Here is a 13274-nt window from a genome sequence, read left to right on the forward strand (position 1 = left end):
CCCGGCTAATTTTTTGATTTATTGTAGAGATGAGGTCTCGCTGCCCAGGCGGGTCTCGAACCCGCAGGCTCAGGCAATCCACTCACCTCGGCCTCCCAAAGTGCTGGGATTACAGGCTAAGCCACCGAGCCTGGCTTGCTTTCTCTTCTAAAACCTGTCTTTGGGTGTATCCACAGGATTGCAGGCTCCCACTCGGCCTCTTCCTGGGCAGGGTTCCATGGGTCCTGGGCTCCATGCACTCTGGGAGCATGTTATCCACTGCCCCACCTGAAAGACCATGGAAGGGTCCCGTGTCATGCCTCGACTTTCCGCTCTCTACACACTCCTTCCGCTCCCTGCCCTGAGTCGGTGTCTTGATGGCTCGTTGTGTTCTCATGGTATGATGTGGTTTCGGGGTGTGATGTGGTTTCGTGGTGCCTCAGCACCGGGAGACTGACCCGTGCGTGAGAACAGTGGCACCTTCAAAGGTCTGACATGTCCCTGACATTTCACTGTGGGCTTCCTCTTGCTTTTTGTCTGCCCTTTCCTCACAGGTCAGTGTTTTCTCTTCTGAGGAGGGGCTGTGGCTCTGTCAGGGTCCCAAAGCCAGCCACAACTTGGGGCAGGCGTGGGGGGCTGTCTCCTCCCTCAGCCTCACAAGCTGGTGGGGCTCAGAGGGCCTCCTGGGTCAGGCAGGTTGAGGGAGGGCCCTGGCTGGGCACTGTGGCCTAGAGCTCAGCGTGGGCTTGTTGCAGATGGTGGTGGCTTGGGGCACAGGCCAGGTGGGCCTCAGGGGCGAGGTGGTCGTCCTGGCGAAGGTGCACACAGACCTCAACATCCAGGCCTCCCGCTTCACTTCTTCCGATGAAACCAGGTGACATAGCCAGCCCTCCATGGTGTTGGGACAGGGCCTGAGCCCCTCTGCTCCTAGCTCGAGGTCCCTCATTCACAGCTCTGTCTGTGTCTCCTTGTGGTTTGGGCACTGGGCCTTGCTTACTCATCGGCCTGCGGGATGGCGTCATGCGAACGGGGCAGTGTGCGGTTGTGGCGACTGTGCTGGCAGGGTGCTGCATTCCTGCCCTCTGGACCTGGGGGAGTACCACGCGTTGCACTTCCCCGACCTCGCCTTCAAGTGGGCCCCAGACGGGTGCTGGGAGACCGTGACCTGCACGCTGTGAGTCCCGCTTTTCCCACCTAGCCTGACCCTGTGTCCCCGTGCCCTCTGCCCTTGGGCCCCCCTTACCCTCCTTCTCTGGCAGCTGTGTGTGTAACCGCAGTGGTCACATCCTGGAGGTCAACCCCCACCGCATGGCTGTGAAGGCTACCAGCTGCCTGTTGCCCACACAAACTCCAGGTGACTCCCACCTAAAGAAGCAGGCCTTCAGCTCAGGTAAGGGACACCAGTGGTATGAGGGCAGCAGTGTTGATGCCCAGACACTGACACCCTGGCTTCCAGGCCCCTGCGTTGCCATCAGCAGCCTTAGCATCTCCTCGGCTATGTGTGCTATGGGCTCTGAAGATAGCTACCTCTGTCTCTGGCGCCTGGATTTCTCCTCCGTGCTCCTGGAGGCAGGTGAGGCTGGGCATATGCACTCCTGGCTTGGGGAATGCCTCCCCTGCCACTGAGGTGGGGGGGAGCCATTGGAGGACCTGCAGGGTAGTGGGAGGGCAGCACTGTCCCTGGGCTGAACTGGGAGTCACAGGGCCAAGGGACAGTGTCCTGAGCCCTGGGTTCCACTGTACCAGGACTTCCCATGGATGGAAGGGCCCAGTGGGTGGTGGGTGAGGCCTCTTCCAGCCTTGAGAAGGCTGGGGCTCTTAGAAGCAAAGATTTCTTTGTGTCTTGGGGACCTGGATGCCTGGGCAGCTGTAAGCCTATCTGGCTCAGCTCTGGTGCCTGGCTGACCTGCCCCACCCACAGAGCACAAGGTCACGAGGGCCCCGTCAGTTTAGTCTGTGTCGATTCCAACGGCTTCCATGTGCTGCCCGCCACCTCGGGCCACCGGGGCTTCCTGGACATCCCCTCCCGGGAGTACCATGTGCATACTCACACCCACACAGCCCCGGTGCTGGCATGCTGGCGCTTTCCATCGAGCCAAGCAGGAGACAGCTGGCTACCGTATCTTGGGACCACACCATCCGCGTCTGGAACATGGCCACCCTGAAGCAGGTGGGGCATGGTGGGGCAGGCATGACAGGGAGGGCATGGGAGGGCCAGGGGTCTGCCAAGGGGGTGTGTGGGGAAGGGGTCTGCAGGGAGGGACCTCAGGCCTTCCAGCCTGCGTCAGACCTGGCGGGTTCAAGCCACCTGGAGAGCCTCTCATCCCTTGGGTTCTTGTGGCCACCCTTGCCCACCCCTGCTGTTGCCTCCACCCCATAGCTGTATGACTTCATGTCACCTGCTGAGGCCCCATGTGCCGTTGCCTTCCACCCTATGTGGCCGACCTTCTGTGGTTTCAGCAGTGGAACTGTGTGTGCTTTCAGCCTGGAGGCCACTGAGTCCCTGATGGAACACAAGTGGGTGCCCAGCTGGCTGCCAGCCCTCCGGGAGGCTTGTGCCACACAGAGACCCCACAGTGGAATCTGGGATACTTTGTGGGACCCCTGGGAGAGTACAGCTAGGTAGAACAGGGCTGTTTGTGGACAGGTCAGCCTTGCCTGAAGCCTGCCTTCTGCTGCCCTGCTGGATGTTCTGTGACCAGACCAGGTGGCTGGCAGTCCCTGACAGTATGACCCTCAGGGCTCCCTCTTCCTGGCTGGGCTCCAAAACAGGCTGGTGGGTATCCCGTGTATGCACAGGTGTCACCGAGGAGCCATCACTGGCCTGGTTGTCACTCCTGATGGCCACCTCCTGTTTAGCTCCTGCTCCCGGGGCACCATGGCCCAGTATGACTGTGCTGTCCCCCAGTGCAGCGTCCTCCATGTGGCAGGTGGGCCCCCACGAGCCACCCAGGCTGGTCCTGAGGGCGAGGAGGCCCTAGGCATGGTTCAGCCCAACACCTGGACCCATAGGCCTAGATCCTGGTCCATTGGCTGGGTCCCGTGCAGAGTTGTGTGGCTGTCTCCAGTAGTCTTGTCCACCTCTGGGAGGAATGTTGTTTTAAGGGTCACCAGCCCCACAATCCAGAGGTCAGCGAGGGCTTGTGCCCGTGGAGGAGACAGATGGCCCAAGCATCAGGGCAGCAGGTAGAGGCATCCACCCTCTCCTGTGGCTGCCATAATGGGCTGGCCAGGCAGTCACTGGTGATCACTCCTGGCCCACAGGGACTCTCAGCTTCCTGGCAGTACCTGGCGCTCCCTGGCATGTCGGCACCCTTATGCCCAAGCCTCCGAGGGACCTATCATCTCTGGGTTGTTGTTTCCTGAAAGTGGAAGCAGGGTGGGGTGGTGGCTTCTCTGGCCCTGGCCTGGGTGGGTGTGCCTAGGTGCTCCCCCTGCTAATCCATCTGTTCTTTGCCGCTGCAGTGAATGTAGCCTGCCAGGATGCCTCCCCAGGCCCCTGCACACTTTCAGTCAGCAGGGACAGCCACCTGCTGGCCTTTGTGGGCCCCTCCAAGTACACGAGGACTGTCATGGCCTCAGCCTCTCTGGATGAGGTGGGTCTTGGGGCCTTCTGGGTCCAGGGTGATTGGGCCATGTGTAGCTGGCTGCAGGGCCTGTCAGCACTCCCTGCCTCTCTGGGATATCCTGGCTGCTCCTGCCACACAATTCTGCATGGGTTGGCAAGAACCCAGGGGTAGGCAGGAGGCCACAGTCATAGGAGCCACACCTCATGGTTGCAGAACACACAAGCCATGTGAGGTGCAGAGCTGACTTTGCTCCCAGTGTGAGGTCAGGCACTGCCCAGCACCATGTGCATGTCCCAAGGCCACCTCTGTCCTGAACCCGGCTCTGGGTGTCACCAGCTTTGCCTGGAGGTGCAGACCAGCGATCACTCACTGCTCTCTCTCAGCTGCTACAGGTCGATGGCAGCATCCCGGACCTGACTGCAGGCCTCCGGGACTCAGCAGTGGCTGTGAGCTTCAGCCCTGTGGCCCTGGGCCACCTGCTGGTGTCTACCTCGTCTGGCAGAGTTGTGGTGCTGGAAGCCAAGTTGGGCTGCACCATCCAGGAGGTGAGCCCTGGGACTCCGGCCAGCAGTCTGGCCATCTCTGTCTTTCCTGGGCTCAGCCTCTGCATCTGCAGGCCCTCCAACCAGCTGGAGGGGCGGGTTGCCACACCCTGGGAGGAGGTTGGGCCCAAGGCCTGCTGATTCTCTTCCAAGAAGCAGCATTCCCTGGGACACTGTGTTGCAGCTGGCCAGCCCACCCCATGGCCTGCCCCTCCCTGGCTCTCCGCAAGGATGCCTGCCTCTTGCTGACTATTGCCGGCCAGGCTGTCAAAGTGTGGGACTACTCAACTCAGGCCAGCCCAGGCTCCCGGTGTGTGTCATGGGCAGGCAGCTGGGAGATCCTGGATGCCCAGGTGGAGATGGGACAGCGTGGCTCTAGGGGCAGGGGACGGGAGAGTGGAGCATGGAGCATGACCCTCCCAGGACCCTCTGTGCCTGGGAGGGTCACAGTGAGCTGGGAGGAGCTCACTGCCAGACTGGAGGCTGGATCACAGCTGTGTTCCCAGCCACACCTTGGGGTCCCCCAGAGCCTGTGCAGGCTGTGGCCTTCACCCCTGACCAGCAGCAGGTTCTCAGTGTGGGGGACGCCATCTTTCTCTGGGATATCCTGGCTGCTCCTGAGAGGCAAGTGTCCACCCCGACTGTACCTGCCTAGGCCTCCCGCTAGGCCCTCTTGACACCCTGTCTCTTTGCCTCTCCCGTGACCGAAGCTTGCCTGGGTCTCCGCAAGCCTGCAAGACCAGTGAGTAGCCGGAGCTGGGTTGGAGGAGCAGGTGTGGAGAGGCTGTAGGCACTGTGCTGACACCAGGGATTGGTCCTGTGGCCATGTTGGTGGCATGGCACTGCTTGTTTTTCTATGGCCAGGGAGGCTACCTTGTGTGCCCTGTCACCACCACGGAGACCATCCTCCCCCACAAACTCTGCCAGCCCCTGGCCCTGAGCGCCATGTGTCTCCTTTTCCCCAGGCCTCAGCACAGGACAGCGGGAGGACGTGGTGTCTGGGGACAATGGGCTCCCCCGGCAGAAGGTTCTGGAGCCATCCGAGGCATCCCTGCCACGGATGGGCATCCGTGCTGGGCCTCCTGGAGGTGGAGATGGTGAGGGGCGGGGCTTTGGGAGGCCCTGGGAGGCCTGGGGCCTGGCTCTGTGGGGCATGGTGTGCCATTGCCTCTCATGGGGGTGTGGGTGGGGGCAAAGAGCGTAGGCTCCTTCTCTTTTTTTTTATTTTTGAGTTGGAGTCTCACTCTGTTGCCCAGACTGGAGTGCAGTGGCCGCTCCCAGCCACCGCAGCCTTGACCTGCTGGGCTCCGGTGATCCTTCTGCTTCAGCCTTCCAGGTAGCTGGAACTACAGGTGCGCGCTACCACACCAGGCTACTTTTTGATTTATGTAGAGATGAGGTCTCGCCAAGTTGCCCAGGCGGGTCTCCAACCCGCGGGCTCAGGCAATCCACTCACCTCAGCCTCCCAAACGCGCGGGATTACAGGCTGAGCCACCGAGCCCGACTGGCTCCTTCTCTTTTTGTGACTTCTAGGCACATTCTCCAAGTTGGATGAGGAGGGGCCCTGTGAGGAGAGTCGTGGCCTTGAGGGGCTTCGCCAGGCCCCAGGCCCACCCTTGCTGATGAAGAAGGAGGCCGGCGAGGCTGGAGACAGGACCTGGGAGGCTGCAGTGGGCTTGCACCTCCCCATCCCTGTGGCCAGCCCAGTGAGCAGTGGAGGGCAGCGCAGGGATCCCTGGGGACCAAATTCTAGGTGCAGGTGGCCTGAGGGCAGGTGGGGTGGCCCCTGTACAATGAGGCAAGGCCACCTCTAGGACCTACGGTGGGTGTGGGTTAGGGTTCGGTGGGTGTGGCAGGACGAAGCTTAGCTGTGCCTGTGGTCTTGAGCATTGGCCCCACCACATGGTTCTTGCCATCCAGTAGGGTGTCTCTGAAACGCTGCCAGGCAGTCTGATGTCTTGTGGCTTCTTCCTCTTCCTTGCAGGTACCTGGAGTACCAGGAAAAGGGGGGCCCAGCCCCTCACCTGCCTGAACTCCTGCAGGCACTTCCTGGCTTGCTGCGAGGTCTCCAGGTCTGCTGAGGTCAGCCGTGAGCCCTGCCGCCCATGCCAGGAGTGCTTTCCAAGAGCCCTCAGGGTCTCCAGAATCTCCTCAGGCTGCTCGTGGTCTCTCAGGCTGACAGTGCTCTGGGCCGCGGGCCTGTCACCCTGAGGGTCCCCTCTTCCTCCAGCACCCACACACACGCTGTCCCCTGGCACTCAAACCAGACCCCAGTGATGGTGTCCTGCCCACCTCTTCTCTCCCCAGTCGCTGCCCTTGAGTGCCCCGAGGCCTGTCCCTTGGACATCGAGCTTGGTGGCTCCCATGCCTCCTACCCTGGCTTCCCCATCGAGGCCCCTGTGCCCTCCGCAGCTGTCTCTAGGTGTCCAAAGCAGCTCCCACGTGCAGGCTTTCGGCCAGGAATCAGCTCTGGTTCTGTTTCCTCACAGGGGGCCTCTTTCCCTCCCTCCAGTGGCAAGTGACTGCGTCTGAAGGCTGTCATAGGGTACAGTGGGGCTGGGCAGGCCAACATGGTCTGGAGACCGGACACAGGTGGGGACCGAGAGCCCACCCACGGGCAAGAGGTGTAGGCGGAACCTGGCCCTGTCCATTCCAGACTGGACCGTCGGGTCAAGTGTGCGCCCAGCCATGGGTTTGGGGTACTGTGTTCTTCCAGTGATGCCTCCTGGCTCCAGCCCACATCGCATGCAACCCCATGACTGCTGATTGACAAGGAGGATACACCCTAGGGACACTGCTAACCCTTGGGGCCCTGTCTGCCCGCATAGCCCCAGCATCACCCTCCCCACCCACAGGCTTCTTTGCCTACACATGTAGCCGCTTGGTGGTGGTAGAGGACCTGCACTCTGGCACCCAGCAGCACTGGCTTGGCCATCCTGAGATCTCCACTCTGGCCCTCAGCCACAGTGCCCAGGTGCCTACCCTGTGCGCCCTCTACCCCCAGGGCCGCAGCACAGCGGAGTGCCAGAGACGGTGATGACTTGTCCTAGCCTCCTCTCCCGTCAGAGCCAGCAAAGCCAAGTGGGCCCAGCTGGCCGCACTCTCCCTGCTGACTGCTTGCTCTCCTGCCTGCCCTCCTGCCTGCCATGTTCTGGTCTCTGCCTCAGGCTGCAGCAGCATGGCTGCCCACTGCCAGATCCATGTCTGGGATGTACCTGGGGTCCTCTGCCGGCATCTCATGTCTCACCACGACACTGCTGTGCAGGTCCTGGCCTTCTCACTGGACGATGGGCTCCTCACCATGCTGGTTCTGTGACAGGGCAGGCGCAGGGCAAGGGTGCCCCTGGATCCCTGGGTCTGGGCCTTTGCCCCTGACGCAGCTGCCCCTGATGCATCTCCCCCAGGGGACCATGATGACCACACCCTCGCCCTGTGAAGCATGGCCACCTATGACGTCGTGTCCTCCACCCACCTCTCGGAGCCAGTGCATGGCATGGCCTTCAGCCCCTGGAATGCTGGCGAGCTCACCTGTGTGGGCCAGGGGGCCATCACCTTCTGGCTTCTGCGGCAGCGCAGTGCAGACCTCAGCCTTCAGGTGCTGGGCCACTGGGTTGCGCGCTTGGGTCCAGAGTCGGGTTAGGTGGTAGAATCTGGCTGGACCCCAGGATGTGCTAACCCACAGCCCCTCTTATGCCCTGCCAGGTGCACCGAACGCCAGCCCTAGAGTAGTGGGGGCCAGCAAGCTGACCTCGCTCTGCTATGGTACACCACCACTGCTCTACTGCGACTCCAGCTCTGGCCAGGTCTGCATGTGGAACGCACATGCTGGCTGCTGCTTCCTGACCTGGGAAGCAGACAACTGCGAGCTTGGTGGGTGCCTGATAAAGTCCCTGTGGCCCCTCAGGGTGCATGACCCTACTTGGGACCTTGTGGTCCAGAGTGTCTGGAAAGTGGCTCATGACCCAACTCCCTCGCCCTCCAGGAGTGCTGCTGTGCTCAGGCTTGCAGGTGGTCAGCGGCAGCAACATGGGGCGGCTGCACCTGTGGACTGTGAAGGCCATGCTGGAGCTGAGGTATGAGGGCGCCAGTGCCAGGTGAGCCATCCTGCAGGCCCACTGTCTCCCAGGTGAGGTCTGCTCCCCTCTGGGGGACATGGCTGGGTGTGGCCTAGGGACAGGGATGGGCTCGAAGCCCCTGGCTTCATGGGCACTCACTGCCTCCTTGGGATCCCAGCTAGGCCCAGGACATTATGGCCACGGGCCTGCCTTGGCTGAACACAGCAGCTGGCTCTTATTGGCCTTCAGACCTGCTGTCCCTTCCTCTGCACCCTCAGGTCCAGCTCTGTGTTCATGGAGCACAAGCTGACCCTGGATGGGGCCGTTGTGAGCTCCAGCTTCAGTGACAGTGTGGACATGGGTGTTGTGGGCACTGCAGTGGGCATGCTCGGTACGTCAGCTGGGCTGAGGGCAGTAGCACCCAACTCATCAGCAGCCACAGGAGCAAGGTGAGGCTGTCCAGCCTGGACGGGGTGGGCAGCAGGCCACATGGCACCTCCCACCTGCCCGTTCTGTCCCCAACCCCGACTTAGTTCTGGGCTGGCCATCACTGTGGCACTTGAGAAGTTGCTCGTGTTTTCTGGGTGGGGCCCTTGCACACATCCCCAGAGGCTGTCCTGTTGCTGGGCGTGGGATCCAGGGAGTGCCTACAAGGGGTTGCCCGACAGGCCTTGGGTCTCCTGAGCTCTTCCTCTCCCTCCACTGGTTTTTTTTTTCCTTGTAATGTGCTTGTTGGAGAAAGCACGTCATTTGTTCCTGCACCATGTATCAGCAGGCTCTGCTACCGCAGTCCTGCAAGGCCTTCCCTGAGTTCAAGAGGTCAGGAGGAGTCAGGCTCTGGCAGGGCTGGGCAGGACTGGCTAGAGCTAGGCCAGATTCTTCCTAGGTCTAGGTCAGGTTCTGGTTAGGGTCAGGGCTGGACAGAGCTGGGTCAGGTCTAGGTCAGGGCCAGGTCAGGTCTGGTCAAGGCTGGTCAGCTTCTGGTGAGGTTTCAGGGCCAGCCAGGTTCTGGTCAGGGCCAGGTCAGGTTCTGGTCAGGGCTGATCAGGGCCAGGTCAGGTTCTGATCAGGACCAGGTCAGAGCTAGTCAGGGCCAGGTCAGGTCCTGATCAGGTCCTGTCAGGCCCAGTTAGTCCCAGCCTTGTGCTGAAGCTGTGTCTCCCTGGGAAGCACATGGAGACATGGGCCTCTGGCGACCTAGGAGGACCATGGGGTTGCAGGGGACACTGTGGTTCTGTTGCTCTGACCAACCTGCAGATGTAGGAGGGAGCAGCTGCATCAGCTTTCTCAGGCCTGGCTGAGGTTGAGGCAGTGGGGCAGGTGCTAGATTCCTTCCCTTCTTGGACCAGTGTCCAAGCATTGGCTTGCTTCCCAGTCTAATTATTTGTTTTTTAATTTTCTTTTTTTTTGAGTTGGAGTCTCACTCTGTCGCCCAGACTGAAGTGTAGTGGCAAGCCCCCGACCACTGGAGCATCGACCTGCTGGGCTCTGGCGATCCTTCCACCCCAGTCTTCCAAATAGCTGGAACTACAGGCGTGCGCTACCACGCCCGGCTAATTTTTTGATTTATTGTAGAGATGAGGTCTCCCCAAGTTGCCCAGGCGGGTCTCGAACCCACGGGCTCAGGCAGTCCACTCACCTCAGCCTCCCAAGGGGCGGGATTACAGGCTGAGCCACTGAGCCCGGCTTAATTTTCCTTTTATTTATTTGTTTTTTGAGTAAGAGTCTCACTCTGTGGTCCAGGCTCACAGCCACTGCAGCCTTGATCTGCTGAGCTCAGGCAGTCCTTCCACCTCAGCCTCCCGAGTAGCTGGAACTATAGGCACGCACCACCATGCTTGGATAATTTTTTGATTTATTGTAGAGATGAGGTCTTGCCATGTTGCCCAGGCTGGGTTCGAAACCCTGAGCTCAGGCAGTCCTCTCACTTCCGCCTCTCAAAGTGCTAGGATTATAGATTATAGGTGTGAGCCACCGCACCCACCTGGGGAATGGATTTAGAGGTCCTGGTCTAAGTCCCAGGGAGCCCCATTTTTGTTCAACTGACTGAGCTAAAGACTTTTTTTTTTTGAGTTGAAGTCTCACTCTGTCGTTCAGACTGGAGTGCAGTGGCACACTCACGGCTAACGCAGCCTTGACTTGCTGGGCTCTGGCAGTCCTTCTGCCTCAGCCTTCCAAGTAGCTGGAAGTACAGGTGCGTGCTACCACGCCCGGCTAATTTTTGATTTATTGTAGAGATGAGGTCTTGCCAAGTTACCCGGGCGGGTCTCGAACCTGTGGGCTCAGGCAATCCACTCACCTCGGCTTCCCAAAGCGCTGGGATTACAGGCTAAGCCACCGAGCCCAGCCTCTAAAGACGTTTTTAAAAGAAGAAATGTATCACATTTGCACTTGGAGTTCAGACTCAGAACTAGGTGGTTTCACCCTGTCTTGTCAGTATGTGGCACATGTGTCTCCTTTCTCCAGCACTGGAATGCCCCATTCCCAGTGGCACCTGTGCAAGGACACATCTGCATTTTCCCTTGAGACATACACTGCAACATCAGGAAAAGACAGCAGTCTGAGCAGCCAACATGTCCGCTCTAGATGGCTGGGCCTGTGCTTTGGGCCTCAGCCCGAGCCTGCTAGGAATGCAACCACACTGCAGTGTGTTGGAGTCTGTCAGGGCAGCTCTGTGGCTGCCTGTGTCTGGTTGGGAAGACATGGGAAGTCAGGACTATCTAGTACCCTGGGACTTGGCTGGGGCCAGAGGCATGCTGTCACCAGGACAAGCTGGCCCTGGGGCTGGGATGGGCCTGTGGACCATGTGGGCTCAGGCTGGGCTGGCCGTGGACCCACAGGTGAACGAGGTGGTCTTTAGCCTTAGTGAGTCACACGGTGCCATGTGTGGTGAGGATGGCCAGCATGGAGCTGGTGATCCAGTTCCAGGTGCTGAACCAGGTGGGGGGGGAGGGCGCCAGGGCTGCAGGTGCCTGTCTCTAAGGGGCTCCACATGTGCCCCTGCCCCTCCTTGGGTGCTGATACCTCTCGCCATGGGCCCCAGAGCTGCCTTTGCTTGGCATGGAGCCCCCCATCCAGAGGATGCCAGGAGCAGCAGCGGGTGGTGGCAGGCTACGGCAACGGCTCGCTGCGCCTGTTCAGCGTGTTCCACACTGCCCTGAAGCTCAAGGTGTGCCCCCACATGGCGGCACTGATGGCCATCGCCTTCTCCACCAATGATGAGGAGCCGGGCTTACGGGTGTGACCTCTGGGCTGGGGCTCAGGGTGATGGTGTGGTCCCTCTCGGTCCAGGGCAGATTGTCCTCTCAGGAGACGAGGACGGGCTCGTGGCTGTGAGCCACCCCTGCACGGGGATGACCTTCCGTGTGCTGAATGACTACCGTGGTGCCCCCATCTCTACCACCCAGAACATGAGCAAAGAGGTGAAGCAGCCTTGAGAGTTGGGGGGCTAAGGGGCTGGGGTCTGGCAACCCCATCAGCTCTCACTCCCCCCCAGTATGAGACTTAGGTGTGGAGGGCACAGACCTGTGGCTGGTGGCCAGTGGGGACCAGTGGGTTAGTATCTGGGCCTCCAACTGGCTGCGGGACCACTGTGAGCTCGTGGACTGGTTGAGCTTCCCTACACCTGCCCCCAAGGAGGTAAGACAGTCTGGGTGGGGATGGTGCCCAACCACCCTGCCACAGTGTGCTGTGCCTCTGCAGACTTGGGGCCTCCCGCCCTCCTCCCTTGCTGCCTTCTGCCCCTGGGATGGGGTACTGGTGGTTTACCCAGGGTGCTGGAGTACATCAGGAGGTGACCGTCTACAGCCTCTGCCAGAAACAGGTACTTGCACCTGCCTGCTTGGCGCTGGAAGCCCGGGGTCCAGGACTGTGGGGGCGGGGTGCTGGGCGGTAGGAGCCTGGGCTGAGCCCTGAGTGGAAGCCCCCACCACCCAGGCCCAGGGGCCCCAAGGCCTCATGCTTGCTGCCCACAGATGGTGGAGAAGATATCGCTGCCTTTCTCTGCCATATCCCTGAGCCTGTCCCCGGGAGCTCTCATGGCCATTGGCTTCGCTGGTGAGTGCTGGTGGATGTGGACACCTCTGCACCTTGGGCTCCTTATACCTGAAGTGGGGTGAGGACACCTGCTCAGGGAGGTCCTAGGGTCAAGAGCTGAGGTATGGGAGGCACGGGGCCTGAGTAGAGGAACACCACTGACTCCACGAGGGACCTGGCTGGCCCAGCCACAGGACTTCACGAGCCCCATGTGGGGGGACAGCTTGATTCTGATGGGCCCCCCAACTCTGCTGCCCCCAGCCCCAGCTGTGCAAGCCCTGGTCATGGGGAACACAGCCTGAGTCCTTGTAGCATGGGCTCCCCCATGCCAGCACCACGCCCAGTGGAGGACACAGCCGTGGTAGGGACTCCCTTAGTGGGCACCTGGCCCTGGCCCTGTCCCACTGGTGCTCTGCCCACAGAATGCTTGCTGAGGTTGGTGACTGCACAGCGGGGACTGCCCAGGACTTGGCTGGCCACGACAACACGGTGCACCTGTGCAGGTTCACCCCCTCTGCCCGGCTGCTCTTCACAGCAGCTCATGATGAGATCCTGATGTGGGAGGTCATGGACCTCTGAACTGCTGCGGGGACTGTAGCATCACATGTGCACAACTTCCATGCTGAGCGCCTGGGCAGGAGCTTAGTGTAGAAGCCAGGTTGTTGGTGGCTTCATGCTGGGACATGGCTGGGACATGGCTGGGACAGGCTAGGACTCCCTGTAAATCATCAGGACCTAGCTGTTGTGAATTTGGCACCTTGAAAATGCTTAAAATGCCTGCTGGCTTTTTACCTGAGGGGTTTTTTAATGTTTTCATCTTACCGTTTAAATAAACGCGGGCATTTATTACCTTACTGCTGTTTTGTTGCATAGCCAGTCCTCTGGCCACTCCTGGTCTGCGCTGAGTCTCTGCCCCGCCCCCAGGCCTCCTGCTCTTTGTCGAGGACCCTGCAGGGCCACGGAGGCAATGGCCGTCCACCTGTCATTTCGCTTGCAGTGCCTTGGGCATCCATGCGGTGGCGCCGCGGCGCAGCCCGGCCGCTCTGGCCTACCCGGCTCGCTGGTGCGGCGGCGCGGGCGGGGACAGGAAGTGC

At 60.7% G+C, this 13274-nt stretch overlaps 1 protein-coding gene across 1 annotated transcript in view; it reads left to right on the plus strand.

Annotated features, from left to right (window-relative positions):
- Positions 1–12771, plus strand: part of WDR90 (WD repeat domain 90) — a 17501-nt gene extending 4730 nt beyond the window's left edge. The window contains 36 exon segments of the mRNA XM_021707846.1: positions 735–852; positions 990–1033; positions 1035–1153; positions 1239–1369; positions 1436–1552; positions 1909–2048; positions 2051–2149; positions 2360–2496; positions 2779–2909; positions 3445–3575; positions 3932–4118; positions 4283–4459; positions 4618–4713; positions 4791–4832; positions 5056–5187; positions 5624–5843; positions 6075–6154; positions 6398–6489; positions 6580–6682; positions 6946–7064; positions 7239–7410; positions 7495–7720; positions 7809–7960; positions 8073–8184; positions 8430–8533; positions 8536–8594; positions 10986–11044; positions 11046–11085; positions 11189–11375; positions 11437–11572; positions 11646–11784; positions 11848–11913; positions 11915–11968; positions 12120–12201; positions 12603–12617; positions 12620–12771. Coding sequence (XP_021563521.1) covers positions 735–852; positions 990–1033; positions 1035–1153; positions 1239–1369; positions 1436–1552; positions 1909–2048; positions 2051–2149; positions 2360–2496; positions 2779–2909; positions 3445–3575; positions 3932–4118; positions 4283–4459; positions 4618–4713; positions 4791–4832; positions 5056–5187; positions 5624–5843; positions 6075–6154; positions 6398–6489; positions 6580–6682; positions 6946–7064; positions 7239–7410; positions 7495–7720; positions 7809–7960; positions 8073–8184; positions 8430–8533; positions 8536–8594; positions 10986–11044; positions 11046–11085; positions 11189–11375; positions 11437–11572; positions 11646–11784; positions 11848–11913; positions 11915–11968; positions 12120–12201; positions 12603–12617; positions 12620–12759 — 4158 coding nt within the window. The 3' untranslated portion in view covers positions 12760–12771.
- The last annotated feature ends 503 nt before the right edge of the window (positions 12772–13274 follow it).

The sequence above is a fragment of the Carlito syrichta genome, unplaced genomic scaffold (genome assembly GCF_000164805.1).
Source record: "Carlito syrichta isolate Samal-C Ts95f unplaced genomic scaffold, Tarsius_syrichta-2.0.1 Scaffold126486, whole genome shotgun sequence".
In the NCBI taxonomy this organism is placed as follows: domain Eukaryota; kingdom Metazoa; phylum Chordata; class Mammalia; order Primates; family Tarsiidae; genus Carlito; species Carlito syrichta.